Source organism: Halichoerus grypus, chromosome 9 (assembly GCF_964656455.1).
Source record: "Halichoerus grypus chromosome 9, mHalGry1.hap1.1, whole genome shotgun sequence".
NCBI lineage: Eukaryota > Metazoa > Chordata > Mammalia > Carnivora > Phocidae > Halichoerus > Halichoerus grypus.
In genome coordinates this window covers 77,606,957-77,625,968 of record NC_135720.1, presented here as the reverse complement: position 1 = coordinate 77,625,968, position 19,012 = coordinate 77,606,957, and the positions used below count along the sequence as shown (strand labels likewise).

The 19,012-nt window shown below is 36.1% G+C and overlaps 1 protein-coding gene across 4 annotated transcripts in view; it reads right to left on the bottom strand.

The window, feature by feature from the left end:
* The window catches only part of PHIP (PHIP subunit of CUL4-Ring ligase complex), a 135,000-nt gene extending 121,297 nt beyond the window's left edge, over positions 1-13,703 (bottom strand). For 3 of the 4 annotated variants that reach the window (XM_036082210.2, XM_036082211.2, XM_036082213.2), the window contains exons 1-4: positions 13,416-13,701; positions 13,242-13,300; positions 13,078-13,107; positions 12,829-12,888 (exon numbers count right to left, since the gene is read on the bottom strand). In XM_036082210.2, coding sequence (XP_035938103.1) covers positions 12,829-12,888; positions 13,078-13,107; positions 13,242-13,300; positions 13,416-13,455 — 189 coding nt within the window. In that variant the 5' untranslated portion in view covers positions 13,456-13,701. Of the gene's footprint in view, positions 1-12,828; positions 12,889-13,077; positions 13,108-13,241; positions 13,301-13,415 lie in introns of all 4 variants that reach the window. The other variant, XM_036082212.2, reaches the window with a different exon arrangement.
* Positions 13,704-19,012: the final 5,309 nt, after the last annotated feature.

The window sequence follows — 19,012 nt, the reverse complement described above, 5'->3', positions numbered from 1 at the left end:
TTCTCAAAGTGAGTTCTGGGAACCCCTGGAGGTTCCTGAGGTAAAAATCATGAATAATACTAAAATGTTATTTTGCTTTTTCACTCTTTCATGAGTGAATTTTTCAGGGGGCCACCTGACATGTGATATCACAAAAGACTGAATAAGGCAGCAGATATAAGAATCTCTCTATTTAGCCAGACATTAAACGTTTCCCAAAATGTAAAACAATGCCACTCTTCATAAATTTGTTTTGTTTTGGAAAATAATTGCTACAAAAAATGTTAAGTAATGAGTTTTTTTATTTAAATAAATATTTTAAAAATGCTTTAATTTTTAAATGATAAATACAAAGCGATTATAATCCATGTAAACAAAGAAAATTCAATAATTTTTATTAATATAAAGGGGTTCTGAGGCCAAGTGTTTGAGAAGTGCTACTCAAGTTCACATAGTAATGGCAATTTTAATATGAATTCCTTATAAGATTGATTTGCGGAGGGAAGTAAAGGGTTAAATCATTTCATTCCATCTTGCAGTATCTGTTATACTCTACCGATAGAAGAACATGAAAGGTATTTTTAAAAAGTTAGCTAATATTCACCTTCTAAGCTGAAGCCAGTTAAGAGAAACCAACCTTACTTTTTATAATAATACATTCCTGTCATGGAGATAATACGAAGCCATACTGCCACACTGATAATTTAAAATAATAGAGTGTGGCATATAGTAGTAAGTATGACTGGAATGAATACTTTAGAAAAGATGTTCTAATACAAATTGTATTGTACAATTGTATTATGTGCCTCTGAAAAATCCTGAGATAAATCTATTTGATTTTGTTTAATGCAATTTTCCAAACTTGTGAAGCTACAGATTCCCTTTCCCCCTAATATCATCATCTTGACTCAAAACATACTCTTTCAAACACTAGTATGATTAGCTAAGCAAAAATACATTTAGAATAAAATATACCAAAATAGAAATTTTTAAAATTGTATTTATACTTTTCTCTAATCTTCCCTAAAATAATTTACTTAAAAATAAAATTTAAAGGAAAACATCTACAATATTTATAGGGTCCCTTCCAGTTCTAAACTGTATATAATTATTCTAATGTAATTTCTTTACATTGATCTAAATTCCTTTCAAAAATTTTACTTTAACCATAAAGTTCATTACTTATTAACTTTAGTTTTGTGATTATCCTGTTTTAGAGTCTTTTTGCAAAATACATTTCAGCTGAAAATCCTTATTGAAGAATTCAAAAATATTATGAATCCACTTTTTCAGAATTTTTCCTTGGTGATTTAGTATATTTTTCAAAATCGACTTTCACTTTAAAGTTAGAAAAGATACTTTCAGTTCTTAAAATCCTCAGGCTTTCTGGCTTATGAGACTTTATATAAGCTGATCCCTCTGCTGGAAATCTTTTCTTACCCATCCACCTCCCCATCTCATTCTCCTTCATGTCTCAGTCTATACCTCACTGCCCTCCATGACCTATTACAACACTTACACCCTTTCTTTTTGGACACTCTATCATTTCATTTCCATAGCACATTATACTCCTTCCCAAAACGTTCTTTTACCCCACTCATCAGTGCTCTGTAGTACTTTTATCATATTAGTTGCTCGTATCTAGATCTCAGTGGGAATCTAATGATAGTTACGATCCTCTTCCTCCAAAAAACACACATACATGCCCTAACTCTGTCTTGCCCTGTTTTGGAGGTTCCTAAGACCCCTGCAGTATCCTAAGATTGCCAATTTACTTGTCCATGACCTATATTAGAAGACATGGGATTAGATCTTGTTTACCTGTCGACCCAGTACCTAATGTAGTACTTGTAGTTAAGTGTTTGTTAGATAAGTGAACACATGACAATATGCATGCAGTAACTACTGACTCTTCCTTTTCTATCTAGCCATTAAATGGTGAAGTTCTTAAGGTCTAGGATCCCAGAGCTCAGTTCCACACTTTATTTCTTCTCACTCAATACTCTTTCCTTGAACTTATTATACCAATGATTCCCAAATTTGTATCTATAGTCTACACCTGCATATCAAACTTCCTTAAGACATCTCTCTTTGGAGTCCCAAAACCTCAACTCAACATATGCAAAAATGAACTCATGATCCTCATGTCAACACCCCCCCTCCCAAAATGTTTCCTACCTTGACAAACAACACCATCCATCCAGCCTCAAACCAAGAAGTCACATTTTTTTTATACTGCCTATTCCTCCCTTCCACCTCATTCTTAACACCCAAGTAGTCACCAAGTTCAACTGATTTTCTCTTCCTATTCTTAAACTCTATCTCCATAACAATGACCCAATTTCAAATCATCTTTGCAATAAACTCCCATCTTTCCCACATCCACTCATGCCTCCTACACCTCATTCTATTCTATAATCTCTTCTATTCCAAATCTGTTCTCTATATTGCAATCATAATGCTCTTTCTAAAACCTTTATCTGGTCAAGTCATCCCTACTTAAAACACTTCAGAGACTTTCCTTGCTCTTTGGCCATCCAACTCCTTAACATGGATCTACAAATCCTGAAAGGCACGTATGGTCCACTCATATTTCTTTGCTCCATATGGCACATTCCCAACCCTACACGCTCCAGCCCCCACTTTCCACATTTAGACATTGGTCTTCCTTCAGGTTACCTGTACTCTCTCCTGTTAGGCTTTTCCCATGTGGCACACTCCACATTTCCCCACATCTCCTTGCCCAAACAACTCTTCTATGTGCTTCAGATCTTCCCTCCAATGTAACCTCCTTTGTTTCCCTTTACTTTACCAGTCTAAGTGTATTATCTTGGCTGCATGCTCTTGGTGACTTTTCCTTATCATGTACCAGTCTATGATTACACATTTAAAAGTTCAATAATTTAATGCTTTTCTTCTCAACTTCACCATTAACTAGAAGAGATTAAGGACCATGTCTTTTTTTGATTCTAGCTGCATCACATACATACATTCATATACACACCCACCTATCCACCCACCCATCCACCCAATACGCACTTTTAAAAAAAACAATGACAACTTTCTTTTACTACCTTTTTAAAACATTTTTCTTAATGAATATTAATCCAGGTCACTATGGTCAATAAAATGTAAAGGCAAAAATTTTAAGAAATTAATACGGTTCAAAAAAATTAAAATGTTCATTTATGGCTATACATATATGGTTTTTAATTTCCAAAGGAGTAAACACTGTATCTTTAATAATAACTTAAGATTTTTAGTTTAAATGGACTTTATTTTATTTATTTATACTAATAAATAACTAAAAGGAAATGAAAATTAAAAGGGAAATCAGAAGTGATACTGTAATAAAATCCTTTATCCAAAACATCTGAAATCTGGATTCTCAGTAACTGTTTGTACACTATCATTTGGAAAAACAAAACAACATTCTCGATTCTAATATACTGATTACTTTCCACGACCAGTGCTGCTTTAAATTTCTTAAGATATTCAACACATAAAAAGTATGACCAAATTATAAAGTTAACTATGATAAATCTTAACAACACTATCATAGCTAACACATATTGACTGCACTCTAAATGCTAAGCCTTGTGGTAAGTGTAGTAAGTTATACATATAAAAGTTCAGCTCATTATTTTAACAACCCTAAGAGATTTGAACTATTATTTCCATTAATAAATTACTGTACAGTAAGATAAAACAAGGTTCCCAAGATCACACACATTTAGTGGATGGTGGAGATAAGACTCAAACCAAGACAGTGTAACTCCAGCCCTCATTCACACTGCCCGTAGTACCTATTGCCTCAAATATATATATATTATTTCAAAATTGAACTAAAAAAAGACATTTTGAATAGTTTTCAACACAGACATTAAAGTGAGACAAAAAGAAACATTCTGAAGTTCACTTTCACTATTAAGCAAACTAGCACAAAAGCACAAATTCCTATAGGTAAAGGATACCTATAGGTAAACTAAGGATAGAAAATAAAACTACAATAATAGGGTGACAATCCTAAATATTCTCTCCCACAATGGCTAAAGGAAATCAGTGTGATCAACCCTACTTTTCTCAGTATTTCTAAGATTAAAATTTTAAACTCTTAAAGTCAGAAGGTATAAACAGATTAAACAACGAAGGGATTAATACCATAAAATTCATGATTACTATTCTTAAAACATAAGAATGCATTATTTATCAGCTGTGCTCCATTTTTTAAATTTTCATAAACATTTCATCTTCTCTGCCACTCAAGATACAAGAGCCTGCTTTATGGATGCAAACTCTGATGCCATAGCAAGGAAGGAACAAGAAAAGACTGAGCTCTTTTGAGTAGTTTATTTTCCTGCATCTTTAGTTAAAACAATCTGCTTCTGCTTGCTATGCTACTTCATATAAACAGCGGTTCTTCCCAGCCAAGAAAATTTTGCCACTGTCAATGGAAATTATCGTTAAAAGGTAAATTTTATCAGTGGGAAGAAAATATAAAAAATCTGGAAGCCACTGCATTCTACCAGACATACTGTCATTAAGAACTCTACTCAATTTTTAAAGAAAAGGTCAGTAGTTTGAGAGCTCTAAAGTCAAACAGTCTAGGTTTAATCTTGCTGAGTGCAGGGAAAACATTTACTCTACTACTCAATGTCCTCATCTACAAGACTGAGACTGCCAAGTCACCACCTTGGGGGGTACTCATAGTAGGTAACATACGATTGGCGGTCACTTTAATTACACTCCATATTACATACTACGTGTTGCTCTTTCATGTTGAAAATCTTTCTAGACCTACACAGGGAAAAAACATTTTGGAAATCTTTTTAAGGACCTTTCCAAAATGAGGTTAGAGCAATGTAATTCATTAAACTACCTGATTTACCTGTATGATCTAGAAAAGCCAGTCCTTCTTTCAGCATATAATTAAGAAGTCCCTATGAAAATAAGATCCACCAAATATCTGGCACTACTATGTCCTGAACACCTGATTGGTTCTAAAAATGTCAGTTTTTCACATCTGTTTTCTAAATTTTTTCAGATCTGAAAGGCTAGTTACTTCTGCTCTCCACTATAGCTCTGAGTTCTAAAAAGTCAGCTTAATGGAATAGTTATTTTTACAACTATCCTAACATATAAACAAAATCACAAACTTAAAAAACCCTATTTGCTATTAGTCATTTCTAAGCCTATTTTTAAAACCAGATCTCAAATTCTCAAAACTTTCAACTTGTAATTATAAATCGGTTATCATCATTACAAAGTATACGTTAAATTACATCTACAATCTTTAAAAGCAAGTTTACATTTTCTGGGCATTTTAAAAAAAACTTTAATAGCTTTCCACATAGAAAAATTATGCAATACTTACTTTGTGCCAAGTATTCTCAAAATTTATCTTCACTAGCAAATAAGTATTTTTCCCATTTCACAAGTAAAGAAAACTGAAGTCCAAAGGTTACAGGTTCTCCGAAGTCATACATTTAAAAAGTAGGAGAAATTAGTATTCAAGCCCAGGTGTCATGATTCCAAGATTACTGTTATTTTCATTACATTACAATTTCCTTCTCAAAACTTTAGTCCCTACCCCACTGTCACGCAAGTCTTAAAATTACAAACTTAATAGGACCTACATAACCATTTTTCAAGTCAACAACCTCTAATCTAACTATTCTCAGAAGGATTCGTACATGCCTACGACTTCTTTGTAATTAAAAGTATAATAAAATTAATACAGAATCTTATTAAGTGTCAAAATTAATCTTGGTAGTCTATTTATTCTTAATTGTCAATAAACATGCTTGAAAGACTGTCGTCTATTCACAATTTAGTCAACCACCTAAGAATTCATTTAGATAATAATTCAGCTAGTATTATCAATACAAATGTGTCTTTTAAAGAATATACACAGTGCTCTTCCAGATTTTATTCATCACAACCTGACTATATTTTGCTAAAAAAAAAAAAAAGGCACCTGGGTGGCTCAGTGGGTTAAGCATCTGTCTTCAGCTGGGGGTCGGGCTCCCTGCTCAGCAGAGGGCCTGCTTCTCCCTCTCCCTCTGCCCCTCCCCCCACTCATGCTCTCTTGCTTGCTCTCTATCTCAAATAAAATCTTTAAAAAAAAAAACAAAAACCCACTTTATTCCAAATTTAGGTTTCCACAAACCACAAAAGATACTCTATAAAAATTAATTTAAAACACTACAAAATAACAAAATTTAACTTTTTAAAACACATTCTGAAGTTTTGTTTTTAAATCAAATCATACTTTCTTAGCAAAATTTGTGCAGTAAGAAATCCTCTTTAAAACATTTACTAAAATATAAAATTCAAATATGAGATTCTGTTGGCAAAATTATTGTCTATCAATTTAAAGATGGAAAATTCTTAAACTGTTTATTCTTAAAATGCCAATATAAATACTCTTAAGAGAACGACCAGTTTCATTTTTAGTAATGTTTCGGTTTCAAACACTGCACTCGAAATAACTAATACCACACATACAATGGCAGTGAAGTTGTTTTTAAAAATGAGTATTTCTCCAAGTTGCTTAGAATTTACTATTTCCTCACCCAAAATCGAAACCACAATCAAATGACACAAGGTAAGTATTTCTTGCATTTATACTATAACCTCTGCCAAGAGAGGCTATGTGCCTGTTCTCTATCCCTGAGAGAGACCAAATGGGTCATGCTGCCATGACCATAGGCCATCTGGAGTCTTAGAATACACGGATTCTTTACCTGCTTCCTTGGCAGTAGGCTTCCATTATCCATGCTACCATAAATAACCCAAGTTTTATACTACAAATCTCATTCCTTTTACAATTTGGTTTTAACTTAAGCAGGAGGTGCATTAGATCATGTTGCTAACTACATTTTCTTAGTATCAAAAAATTCTCCTCCAACCAACCATCCTTTTCCTTATCTGTAATCCTTGAGCTCAAATAGGCTGCTTCTGTGTATGTAAGGCAAATAAAGCTGGACCTGCTTCACACTTGATGACTGCCTTCTCTGTAGTGACCAAAGATTCTCACTTACATATTTCACTCTTCTATATCATAACTTTGATTTTTTAGCACACTGAATTCTCAAATTCCATAGAGAAAAGAAGTATTATCATTTTCTCCAATCTAAATACTTAAATTTTCTATATTCCATATGCTCAGTAACATATATTCATTCCAAAATTATTAATTTTCACAAATTACTCGTAATTGTACCCATGTCTTCTCACAAAATAAAAACTGATCTTTACACATTTTAAATTTATTTCTAAAATTTTAAATTTGGTTCCTATTATATTACAGCCTCTATTACTTTTAGATGCAATTATAAAAGCAACTTAAGTATCTTAAAAGAAAAATACACTCAAAATGAAAAAACAAAAAACAAAAAAGAAAAATACTCATTTTAATACCCGACTTTCTTGAATTCAATTAAAGTTCATCAAAATGAATACACTTAGTACACTGTTAACTTCCGCTTTGCTTAGTATTACAGATACTTTCCTGTGAATTCAGAAATGTAAACAATAAAATGAACCTGTCTAGTATTTCTTGTCCAGAACAAGTTGTCTAGGATACAATTTTATTTGTTAAAATTCTGTCGTGACATTATAGATAACTACAAAATTTGGGAAAAAGAAAAACGACTTCAGTAGACTAGAGAAGGAGTTTCTAGATTAAAAAAACCAAAAACTTGTGGTCTGACAAATTTTGAGTGGATTAAAAAATTGGCATTCACAGGATTTATTTAACCTAGTCCTCACTTAAAGATTAATTCAAAAAGTTTGTATTAAGCTGTTTAGAATATACATTTTTAAGCCAGACTGACAAAACATCTCCTCTGACAATTTCAAAAATACAAACTATCGTGAGGAGTTTAAAATTACACAAATCTCTGAACAGAAGGAGACAGAAGCAACAGCCAAGCTCCATTCACATATTCCTAAATGTCATCTGATTACCAAAAGATACAAAACCTTCATATATTCTCTAATCAATTTTGGATATTTCAACCACCCAAACATTTCTTAATGTTAATTGGTCCACAAAAACAGTCACAGAATCACTATACAGACCACCAAAACTTTTCTAGAATTCTATCCACAATGCTTTAAAAATTATTTATTTTTGGTATTATACTTTTTTCTTTACATCTTAGGCTTACTTATTTCATCTTGGATCTACAACATAATTATACTGACAGTATCTTCTGAAAGTTTAAAGCAGTCTTTTTTACAGTGTAGCTGCTATGTTCAGAAAATTATGCACACTTGTTTCTGGAATAAAACTGTTTTTCTTAAACTTTCATGCATTAATAAAGCAATAACTGGAAACTACTACCATGACTAAAGTTCTGATAATAGCAACACAAACCCTTACATAGTGCTTCTGAAGTGCCAGTTATCACTCACAGAATCCTACAAAATAGGCGCTATTATTAGCCCATTTTACAGACTGGGGAACAGACTTCAGCAGTACTATTCTGCCTCAAAACAGTCATATAAAATACTATTGTGTAGTTGGGGATGGGATAATCCAACTCCCCCTTATGTTCAAAGCCACTTTACAATTATTCAGGAGTATAAAGAATTTAACAGGTACTTATTCCATTTAAAAATCTTTGTAAATGCCTCAAACTTCTGTAATAATGGCATATACCAATAGAACAACTGTATGGGTAAGAAAAGATGGAGTTTTGCCCATTTCAGCCCTTTAGCATGTAACATTTCCCTAACACATAATGTATTGTTCATTATAAGGATTACTGAGATATTAAAGCCCTTAGAGACTACCAAGCTGAGCTTACCATTTTACTGATACTCTATTAAAAAAGGAAATGGTAACTATTAGGCACATTCACTTCATTATTTGTCACCCCCCACTCCCAAAATTATACCGGTTAGGTTTTAAAAACACCGTATTATCTTTAATATAGGACAGCAACACCTCATTCAAAAACGTGTTTTTTCCCCTAAAACTTGTCCCCTAACTTTCACATTAATCAGCATACTCTAAATACATGCAAACTTAAGATATACTTAAGTATATCCTATTCATGGTTCTTATTCTCTGAATTTAAGCCCAGCAATAATTTATGAAAACTAGTACTTAAACCATGGAGAAAAACATACTAATTACAGAATAAAGAGAGAGTCTATAATGTGGTTAGTGTCTCAAAAATATTCATCTATCTCTAAGAAGATATGATATTACAACCTAAGAATGGCACTATAAAAAGCATTTATACAATTTTCTACTCTGCATGTTTTCTCCATATCTATTTTTTTGTGTTTTGAATAATCAACAACAAAATGAAAGAATTGAGTTTTTAGAGACAATTTTTCACTATTTCTAGTTCAAAATCAGGTTTTCAGATTAGAAAAATTTTAATTCACTTATTTTACAAATGAGATAACTCGGGCCCAGAAAAATTGCATGACTTGCTTGAGGTAACCTGCAGGTTTGACTGTTGGCAGGGCTAAAAATCACAATCCCTATCTCCTGACTCCCAGTCCTTCACTTGAACAGAAAGATTTCTAATAAGTGGAATGATTTTAAGAAAACCAAATACTGCTACAAAAATTAAAATAAGAATTACATCATTTTAACAGATTAGCAAAACATGAACCCAGTTCAAAAAAAAAAAAAAAAAAAAAAAGCCCTGTAAGAAATGTAATCAGAATTCTAAATTTGGTAAAAATGTTTAAAAATTCTGCCTCATAAGCACGCAATCACCACTAAGTAAGCTGACAACTAGATAGCAAAACCAACTAATAACCACTATTCAATAATAAACCAACCAATTCCACTATCAAACAGAAATAAATGACAAAGCTTTCTCTTTGGTCCAAAAATTAGTCGAGTTTTCCTGTTCTAAACAAAGTTTGCCACCAATGCATGGCTCCTTTTAAAAAATTAGAATTCTAATGAAAGCTTATAATATGTCCTGTTTTAAAATCAACCTATATTTAAAAATGTAAAATCTGATTAAACATACACCATAAAAAAGAAAAAAACCACTCAACTTCCTATCAAATTCTACTGATGGTTAAAAATGTTTTAAATCTTTAGATGGTAATATAATCATGTTTTATCATAACTTTTTCAATCACACCTGAAATAAGCACATCTTTTTTTTTTAGCTGTAAACCTTTAAAACTACTCTTAAAACTCTACTTTCCTCTTGATCAAAACTCAATCACTGTGATTTTATTTGTAGGCTGAGTACAAACACTGATCTATGCTTGTTTTTAACCTCCCAAGTACAAATATTATACACCATCTTAAATAGATGTAATTTGAGGTTTTTCGAGAAATGTCAATCTGATATATAAATTCTTCCATTTAAAATATTATTCAATTTATCAGTTAATGTAGCAACAAATTTCCAGGTATAGGTAGACACTACTGAAACCACAAACAATAGTTATTTTCGTTTAACTCATCAAAATAAACTTAAAACCAATGTTAAGTAAATTCAAGTTCAACTGAAGGCAACTTAAATGTTTTCTAGGTCATAAGAATGAATTAATAGAGAACACTATACAAGAGATTTTGCATGTGCTTACCTAGACATAAAATTTCAAGATCCTACTATTAAACAAAAATGTGCTCAGATACCTAGTGTTCCAAAATGTTTGATTCTCAAAAAGTCAAACAAAATTAAACCAAATACCCACACACCTAGATATATAGTTTGATGGATATAAAAGTACTCCAAAAGGTGTCTTGTATCCAGTAGATACAGATTGACTAATATGCTAAATGAATAAAAAGAGAAAATGAACCAGAGAACTCCAAATTTTAACGAGAATTCTTAACCGTCTCATGAGTACGCCAACACGACTATTCTGGTAAGAAGGTGAAAACACTCCAAACAAGAAAATCCACTTCCATGCAAAATAAGTGGATTTTGAAAACATAACAACACTAATGAAGACACCACTCATTGTCCCAATTCTGATAAAGAGACAGGGAATATAAATTCATTTTATTAATATCTGAGAGATAAGAAATCCTCCCCCCCCAAATTAAAAATGAACATTGGTACCCCGGTTTTTACTAGAGAAAACAAAATGATATTCTTACAAGCATCAGACATTCCCATAATTTGGAAAGACACCATCAGCTGTTTCATTTTTAAAAATATATTATTACTAAGAGTTTCCAAGGTAAGAAAACACAGCAATCTTCAGTGACAGGGGTTTGTGGGTTTTTATGAGATGCAAGGATGAGTTTTGTAAAAAGAAATGCAAAAAAACAGTTTTATAAAATCTGCCCGATTCTTAAAAACAGAATATTATAATCTCTTTAATTTTTTTTCAAATAAGGAAGGCGTGGAATCCACTTAGGGATTTTGTCAAATATTTACGCCCCCCCCCCAAATCATTCACTGTAGCAAAGTATTAAATGAAACTAGCCTCAATTACTACTTGAAAACTAACAAAGTTGTAAACATCACTGTTAGGTTTCCATTAAATTTCCTAAACGTAGGTTTCCCTCATTTCAACATCTGTGGGAACTTAACAACCTAGAGTAAATCATAAGAGATTGAGATCCAAAAGTTAGATGTTCTACATCCAAATGAAAACAAAACCCATCAAAATCACGTCATGCCTTCACCTCACAGACATTCAATTCTGAAGTAGCTGAAACTTCCTAATCATTTCACAAGCCTTCATGAAGTAACATCACTCGTTATAACTACCTCAAAACATCAGTTCTAAATCAGTTGCACTGCACAGATTAAGCCCCCCTACCCCCCCCGCCCCCGGTCCCCTGGCCGTGCGACTGCTCTAACTGCCCAACACACACATATTCATACAAACAACCTAAATCAGTTTGGGAGACAGAATATGGAAAATATAACCACCGAATACAAATACGTTACTTTTCCAGTCACAATACTTAATAGGTCCACTTTCAGAAGACAATTTTTAGAAATTACTAAACATATTCACTTTGAAAACCCACAAAATTAAGAAACCGGTATTTTTCATGCTATTAAACATAATATATCCCAATATAAGCTGCAAAACTTTTACTTGCCAGATTCCGTACCACAATAAATATAAGGGTAAAAATCAAAACTTTTCAGTGGCCTCCAGTAATAGTTTTTAACTGAAAAAGCGGCATAACACAAGAATTAGCAAAATTAGAAAAAGTCTGTTAAACTTCTGGCTTTTAGAGTGTTACAGGCTTTTGCACTTCTGCGAATGTGTTTTGGTAAAAGCAAGATGAGCCTCTGGCCAACTGAAACCCTCAAACAAAAACCGTAGCTCTGAATTTAAAGAAAGCAAAAGAATCGAGAGAGAAAAAAAATAACGCCTTGCTACGGTTCCGCTGCGGCTGAATAGCCTGCTTGTGAAATGCTAATGCCACTTCGGAGCAGTTAGTCACCAGCTATTGTGTGGGGCAGGAGAAAGCCGAGCCGACCGCGCGTGCAGAGCGAGCGAGAGAGCGAGCGAGCAAGCGCGCCCTCCTCCCTCGCGCCGCTCCCGCTGCCGCCGCCTCGCGCGCGCCCCCGCGCCCGCACGGACGCGCGCGCCGGCCCCTCCTCCTCCGGCCTTGCACTGCACAACACTCATGACGTATCTTTATTTCTAGCACATTAACAAAATATCACAAATAAATTGTCGGCAGCCCCTGCGGCCTCGGGGTGCGGGTCCCCCCGACCACTGCCCCCCGAAGCCCCCGCGACGGCCTCCCAACCCTCCCCGTGGCCTTTGGAGCTTTCACGCTCTGGGGCCAAGTTTTTGTCTCTGTAAAAAATTGCGGGAAATTCAATTTTTATTCGACTCGGGGAAAAGTTTCTTTGCTCCGCGACGTGAATGTCTCACCAGATTCTGGTAGGTCCTGGGATGCTCCTTCCCGGTCCAGTCGGTGCGGCGGGGCAGCAGCTGCGGGGAGAGGACGCCCCGTGAGCCCGGCCCCCAGCCCCGGCCCGCCCGCTCCCCTCCCCCGCCCGCCCCGCGCCCCGGCGGGGACCCCAAGCCCCGCGCCCCGCGCCCCAGCGGCGGCGGTGGCGGCGGCGCGGCCCAGGAGCGGCCGCGCGGCGGCGAGACGCGCCGGGCCGCCGCCGCCCTTACCTCCTTCTCGGCCACCTCGCGGATCAGCACCTGCAACAACAAAGCGGGGAAAGCTGAGCCCCGCGCCCCGGGCCGCAGCCCCGCCGCCGCCGCCGCCGCCGCCGCCCTCCCCCACGCCCGCGAGCGGCGAGCGCCGGCTCGGCCCGCGCCGCGCGCCGCCGTACCTGAGCCGCCTGCTGACAGGGTCCATCTTCCAGGAACCGGGCGATGAGGAAGTAGAGCTCTGCGCGGGAGAGGGGGACGGGGAGACACACAGGCTTAGCGGCCGGGCGGCGGGGGGCGGGGGACCGCGGGCGGAATCGCCCGGTGCCAGCGGCCCCAGCAGCCCCCCGACTTACCCGATCGCAGCTCCGAGAGGCCTTTCCTCTCACAAGACATGTTTATGGGTCACTTCAGGGCCGCCGGCGGGACACCCCGCCGCCGAGGGGAAGCGGGGATGGTGCCGCCGCCTGCCCTATAGCTGTCACTGTGTGTTCACGAGCCCAGCCTCGGCTCCACCATTCAAGCAACGGCGGCGGAGGCGGAGGAGGAGGAGGAGGAAACAACAACTCTCAGGCAGCGGCTACGGCCGCCGCCGCCTCCGCCGCGGATCCCTCCGCCGCAGAAAGGAGTCCGCCGCCTTCGCGGCCCGGGCTTGGCCCCGTCCTCGGCCCGCGCCCCCGCCCCCCGGCGCAAAAAAGGAGTGCCTTCGACCCCGAGCCCCAGGGCCCCCACACCCAGTGTGGCGAGACCCCTGCCCCCTCCTCCCCGGCCAAAGGTGCGATTTATTTATTTATTTCCAGTCGGAGAAGATGTCGGAGCCGGAGCCGCCGGTTGGCTGAAAGGCGCTTTCTCTGTGGAGGCCGACCGCGGGAGGGAGGGGGCCGGGGACGGCTCCGCGGAGGGATCTGACGCACACGAAGCCGCAGCACAGGCTCTATTCAGCGGCGCTGGCTGGGGCTGAGATGGAAGTTAGTTTCTATGTAGCAGAAATGGGAAACAAATGAAGCAAAACTGCCCAAAGAGGGGAAATGCCCCGAGGATGGGTCTCACTCACACGCGCGCACACAGACACACACGCAGAGAGCCCTCTCGCGCCGGGCAAACTCGGGATCGCGCTACCCGGCCCGAGTTGAATGATAGTGTTTGGTTTCTGTCTCTTGCCATGTGCATGTGTATAAATGCTGCGGATTGGCATCTGTGTAAGTCTTGTCCTGCGTTATTTCTGCAGCCTATGCAAAGTGTTGTGTAATTTATTGGAGTGCCGTATATTGCAATAGAGGTTCGGCTCTTTTTGTTAAGCACTTGGCGTTTGCAAGCCCGTTATTTGCTGAAGCCACCTCTGCATATATCTTTTATTATTGCCATTGCCTTAAGCATTTTACATTTAAAGATGTTTTTTTATTGTTGTACGGGCAAAGCGAACTCCTGATCTGTACTTCAGATACTCTTTTTCCTGGTTACAAAAAGGCTAGTGATGGCTAATTAGGGATTTGGGATTAAAGAACCTTAAAGCTTTTTTAAGTGTTTACAAGAAGGAATAATGTAAACCTGAGAGAAAGGAAAGAACGCTAATATTTATCTCTAACTGATCTGGAGGTAATTTACTCACAGATCAATAACCCACCGAGGGATATTGAAAGAGTATACTACAGTTTAGCCAAGGTGATTAGTGATTAAATAATTTAAATTATCTGTGTATCTTACAGTTGACTTCGTCATGCTAATTAATGGCTTCTAATTTGAGGTGTAAACCATTCTTGTTTACAGTTAATCACGGGAAGACTTCTTGAAAACTGACGAAAAGAGAAAAAATTAATCTTTCGTAAATTAGTACGTAATTACCGGTTTTATATGCTAAATCATACATCTGTGTTTTGCTGATGAGGGTAAGGGCCTTGTTTTTTAAAAAACGAATATGGGTGAAATTAATGGAAACAATGGAAAAAGCCGTTTGTTAGAAAACAAGGACACCAAGTGATATTTATCTCCAGATGATTTAAGCACTTTTCAAAAAGACTTGATAGTTGATTTTTTTTTAAGGATTGCATTTTAAAAGGAATTAGGATACTCGTTCTTTGTTAACATTTAACAAAAGATTCTCCTTTAAAATTTTAGATAATAAACTGCATTTTATGTATCTGGTCTAAAAAGGTTATTTGTGGGTAAAGGACCAACAAGCTGTATTATGGCTTTCTAGATTGTTTCCTCAAGCCTTGTTCCCTCCTAGCTCCTTACATTACTAGTGAGAAATACTTGCTGCAGCTGCCTCGGGTTGCACTGCAAGACTGCACCGGTGTGATGCCCTATACTAAATATCCAGAAATCATCCTACATGTGAGAAAAAAAAAAAAAAGCCTAAACCTCTTTGGAATGATAGGATGTAAAAATTGCCTTTTAGAACAATCTTACTCACAATAAAAAAGAGAAGTTACCATGACTTGTCCTATTGGAGCCTGGTTATCAGAGTACTGTTATTTATTGAAATGGCTATCCTTCAAATACTGAAAATATTTGCATTTTTAAGGACATTTAATTCCATTCTATCTATTATAGGTAAGTAGCTTGCTTCTGGATAGTTAGGTTTGAAGGGCAGACATTTAATATGCCTTTTTGCAATTCTCTTTATTTCTATGACTGCTGCTTTCTATTTTAACTTTTAAAAAAGTCTTATATTCTTCAAATAATTATGATATTTTACATTATCATGATGGTCTTCATATAAACAGATTATAGGAACTAAAAATTATAGTAATAATCTTATGGTTTTGAAATATTTGCATTAGTCTGATTCTTACTAATAGATGTTTTATCCTTGCAAAGGAAAATAAACCAAATTATGACATGGAATATAAAATTACTCTGGGTAAAGTTTTCCATATATGTCTTGTGAGTGTTATGTAAACATGGAAAACTAGTATGATTATCTCATGTATGCTTTTCATTTAGAAGCCACGAAAACTTTTCCAAAGTTGATAGCAGTACTTAGCTGCTAAAAAATTTTTAAGGAAAATTTCCCTTCTGAGTTTTCTGAATATAATGCTCTTGTCATTTTGACTAACCTTTGACAATGTTTAGAGTTTCTTTTTCAAAGACCTAATTTGAAGATAGTTGTAACTTTGCCTTTGAATTAATTTATTACTATCAATCCGCTATAAGAAAATGTAGGTTACTGGCTAAAAATTAAAACTTCTCTTCAACCAAATAAAGTATTTGTTTTTAACAATAGATGTTAATTGAACTTTTCTGAGTCCTTCAAATGTAACAAATAAAATACTCCCTTATATGATTTTAATTTCTTTAAACATGAAACACATTTCTGGATTCTGACATCATCAATTAACTATAAGGTTTATATTAAGTCATTTATTGTGCATATGTATGCAGAAAGTCTGTACATACTGAATAGAAAGAAAATTTTACCTTGAAGCCTATATTTTAGTTCCCAAGGCCATGGCACTTGTAGTTCTTTTCTCAGTGTTAACTCTTTCGCATATAAGGATAGCTCAGATTCCATCTATACCCCTTTTTGTTTGATTATTTTAACTTTTTCATGGACTTCAAAAATAAAATGTCAATTTAAAAAGATTTCCATGCCTTTTGTATAACAAGGCTAACAAAAACAGTAAAGGTTTGAAAAGCTAACAACAAATATTTTTATATAATATAGTCTCTTTAGGGGAATTACAAACTTTTCTTGAAATGTAGAAGTTTCTGTAAAATTCACTTCTTTTCACTCGGCATCACATGAAACAAGGTTAACACTTAACAAAAAGTTTGTCTTGATCCTGATAAGCTATTATTCCAATGAAATAATCAAATGCTGCCATTTAAGTCCTTCCTGGAACAAGATGGGATAATATTTATAAATGAAAAGATCTGACTACATTTATGAAATTTGGTTTCTCTCCACTAGGATGATGAAATAATATATAACTCCAAAAAAACCTCTGCAAATACAACTTTTAAAACTATATATTAAGTCTTGTTTTTATTTTGGTATTATTCTTTTTATTTTTTATAGTAAAAACTTTATCCTCTAAAGTGTAGAAATGGAAAAGTAGAAAGCACTCTTCTTCAAAAAATACCTTTTTTAAAAAAATACTCTGCCCTAATGACAAAATACAGCTATCAAAAGAGTCTTGTTTAACACACCCCACTCCTCCTTCTGGTTTGCCCCCCAATATTGTATGTTTCTGTCCATGTCTATTTGACTTTCTCTCTACACAGACATTCTTCTTCCTTCACAAAGCTTGAATGTATATCAAATTTGAAACATACGAGCAGATATACTGTTTGGCTGCTACAGAAACAATAAAGATAACCAGCTTCAGTAAGCCAACCCATTATTTAACAATTTGTATTGTCTCCCTTATATCTCACTGAGAAAAATTTTACTTATGTTAGAGCACAATTCCTTTTTAATCTGTAGTGAAGATTAGCTGGTTACCAACAATTGTATAATTCCTTACTTATTTGAATATTATTAGTAATTCACTACTCAACCTTTTTCCTCCACATTAAATAATCCTAGTAGCTTAGATTTTTTTATATTTAAGTCTTAGTTTGCACAAAAAATACATAGCTTCATGGACTTATTTATATTTTTAACATCAGTTCATGAGTTAACAGTACAATTACGAAGATTGAAGAAGAAAAGCAATTTTAGAACATATTCCCACAAAATTTGGAGCAGCACAGTGGATAAAGTAGAAAAAGCTGTTCCAGATGGGAGGAAACTTAAAGGAGAAGTCTGTAGGCATGTTCTATCATGTGCAGATGTCTGATGGATCAAGAGTGGGCTGGACCGAACACAGAACAGTGGAAAAGAGAAGGTAGATTGGGGAAGAGATGCAGAGGCTTTGCAAGTTGCTAGTGGTGGTGTCTCGGATGAAGCATACAATTATCAGTGTGATTTAAAGATGGGATTTGAGGACAAGAGTTAACTAGTCACTTGCCTTTACATATGCCTGAATTCATAAACTTTGAAAACCCCAAGAAGAAAAATTATTTTATTCATGGAAAGAAAAGGGAGAGATTTATATGACAAATTAGTGAGGAATCTCTACATAATAAAAATACTCAGAATCAAGGACACACAGTAGACACTGTTGGCGAAGAAGAATGGTTGTTTAAAGAGTAAGATCTGACTGACAGAATGCCCACAAGTCTGACTTGAGACTCAACTATGAGAGTAAGATATATATGAAAGTAAGATCCAACTCAAAATTGAGAATGAAGCCAATTTAGATTTAAATTGACTTTGTAATAAAGTGTTTCCATTTTCTGAATTCCTACAGAAAATTCTAATTATACCACCTTACTTGTAAATTGCTTTTATTTTTCTTCTTGTGTATATATACTTGGCAAAGATCTCCTTAACTTATGCTTCTGTTATTTTATTCTCTTTGATGGGTATACTTATATATGTTGAAATAGTGATTAGCCCAAAGAATGCATTCTATTATACAGTTATAAAATTTAAAATAATATTGATAACAAGTAGATCTTTCAACCGAGATGTGTGTGTTCAAAATTTAAGAAAAGCTTGTAATTTGCTTTTGAGATTACACCTACAAATCCCATTGCATTCATAGTTTTCATGCATACATTTGAGCACATAAAAATATGGGTGCAGATGAAATGGTTACAGTAGGGGCACCTGGGTGGCTCAGTCATTAAGTGTCTGCCTTCGGCTCAGGTCATGGTCCCAGGGTCCTGAGATCGAGCCCCACATCAGGCTCCCTGCTCCACGAGAAGCCTGCTTCTCCCTCCCCACCCCCCCGCCCCCGCTTGTGTTTCCTCTCTCGCTGTGTCTCTCTCTCTCTGTCAAATAAATAAATAAAATATTTTTTAAAAATTGGTTACAGTAGGTTTTTTAACGCACATCAAAACTTACTAGATGACAATGATTTATAGAAAAACTAATATAGCCTTTAAATTGAATCTCCTCGTA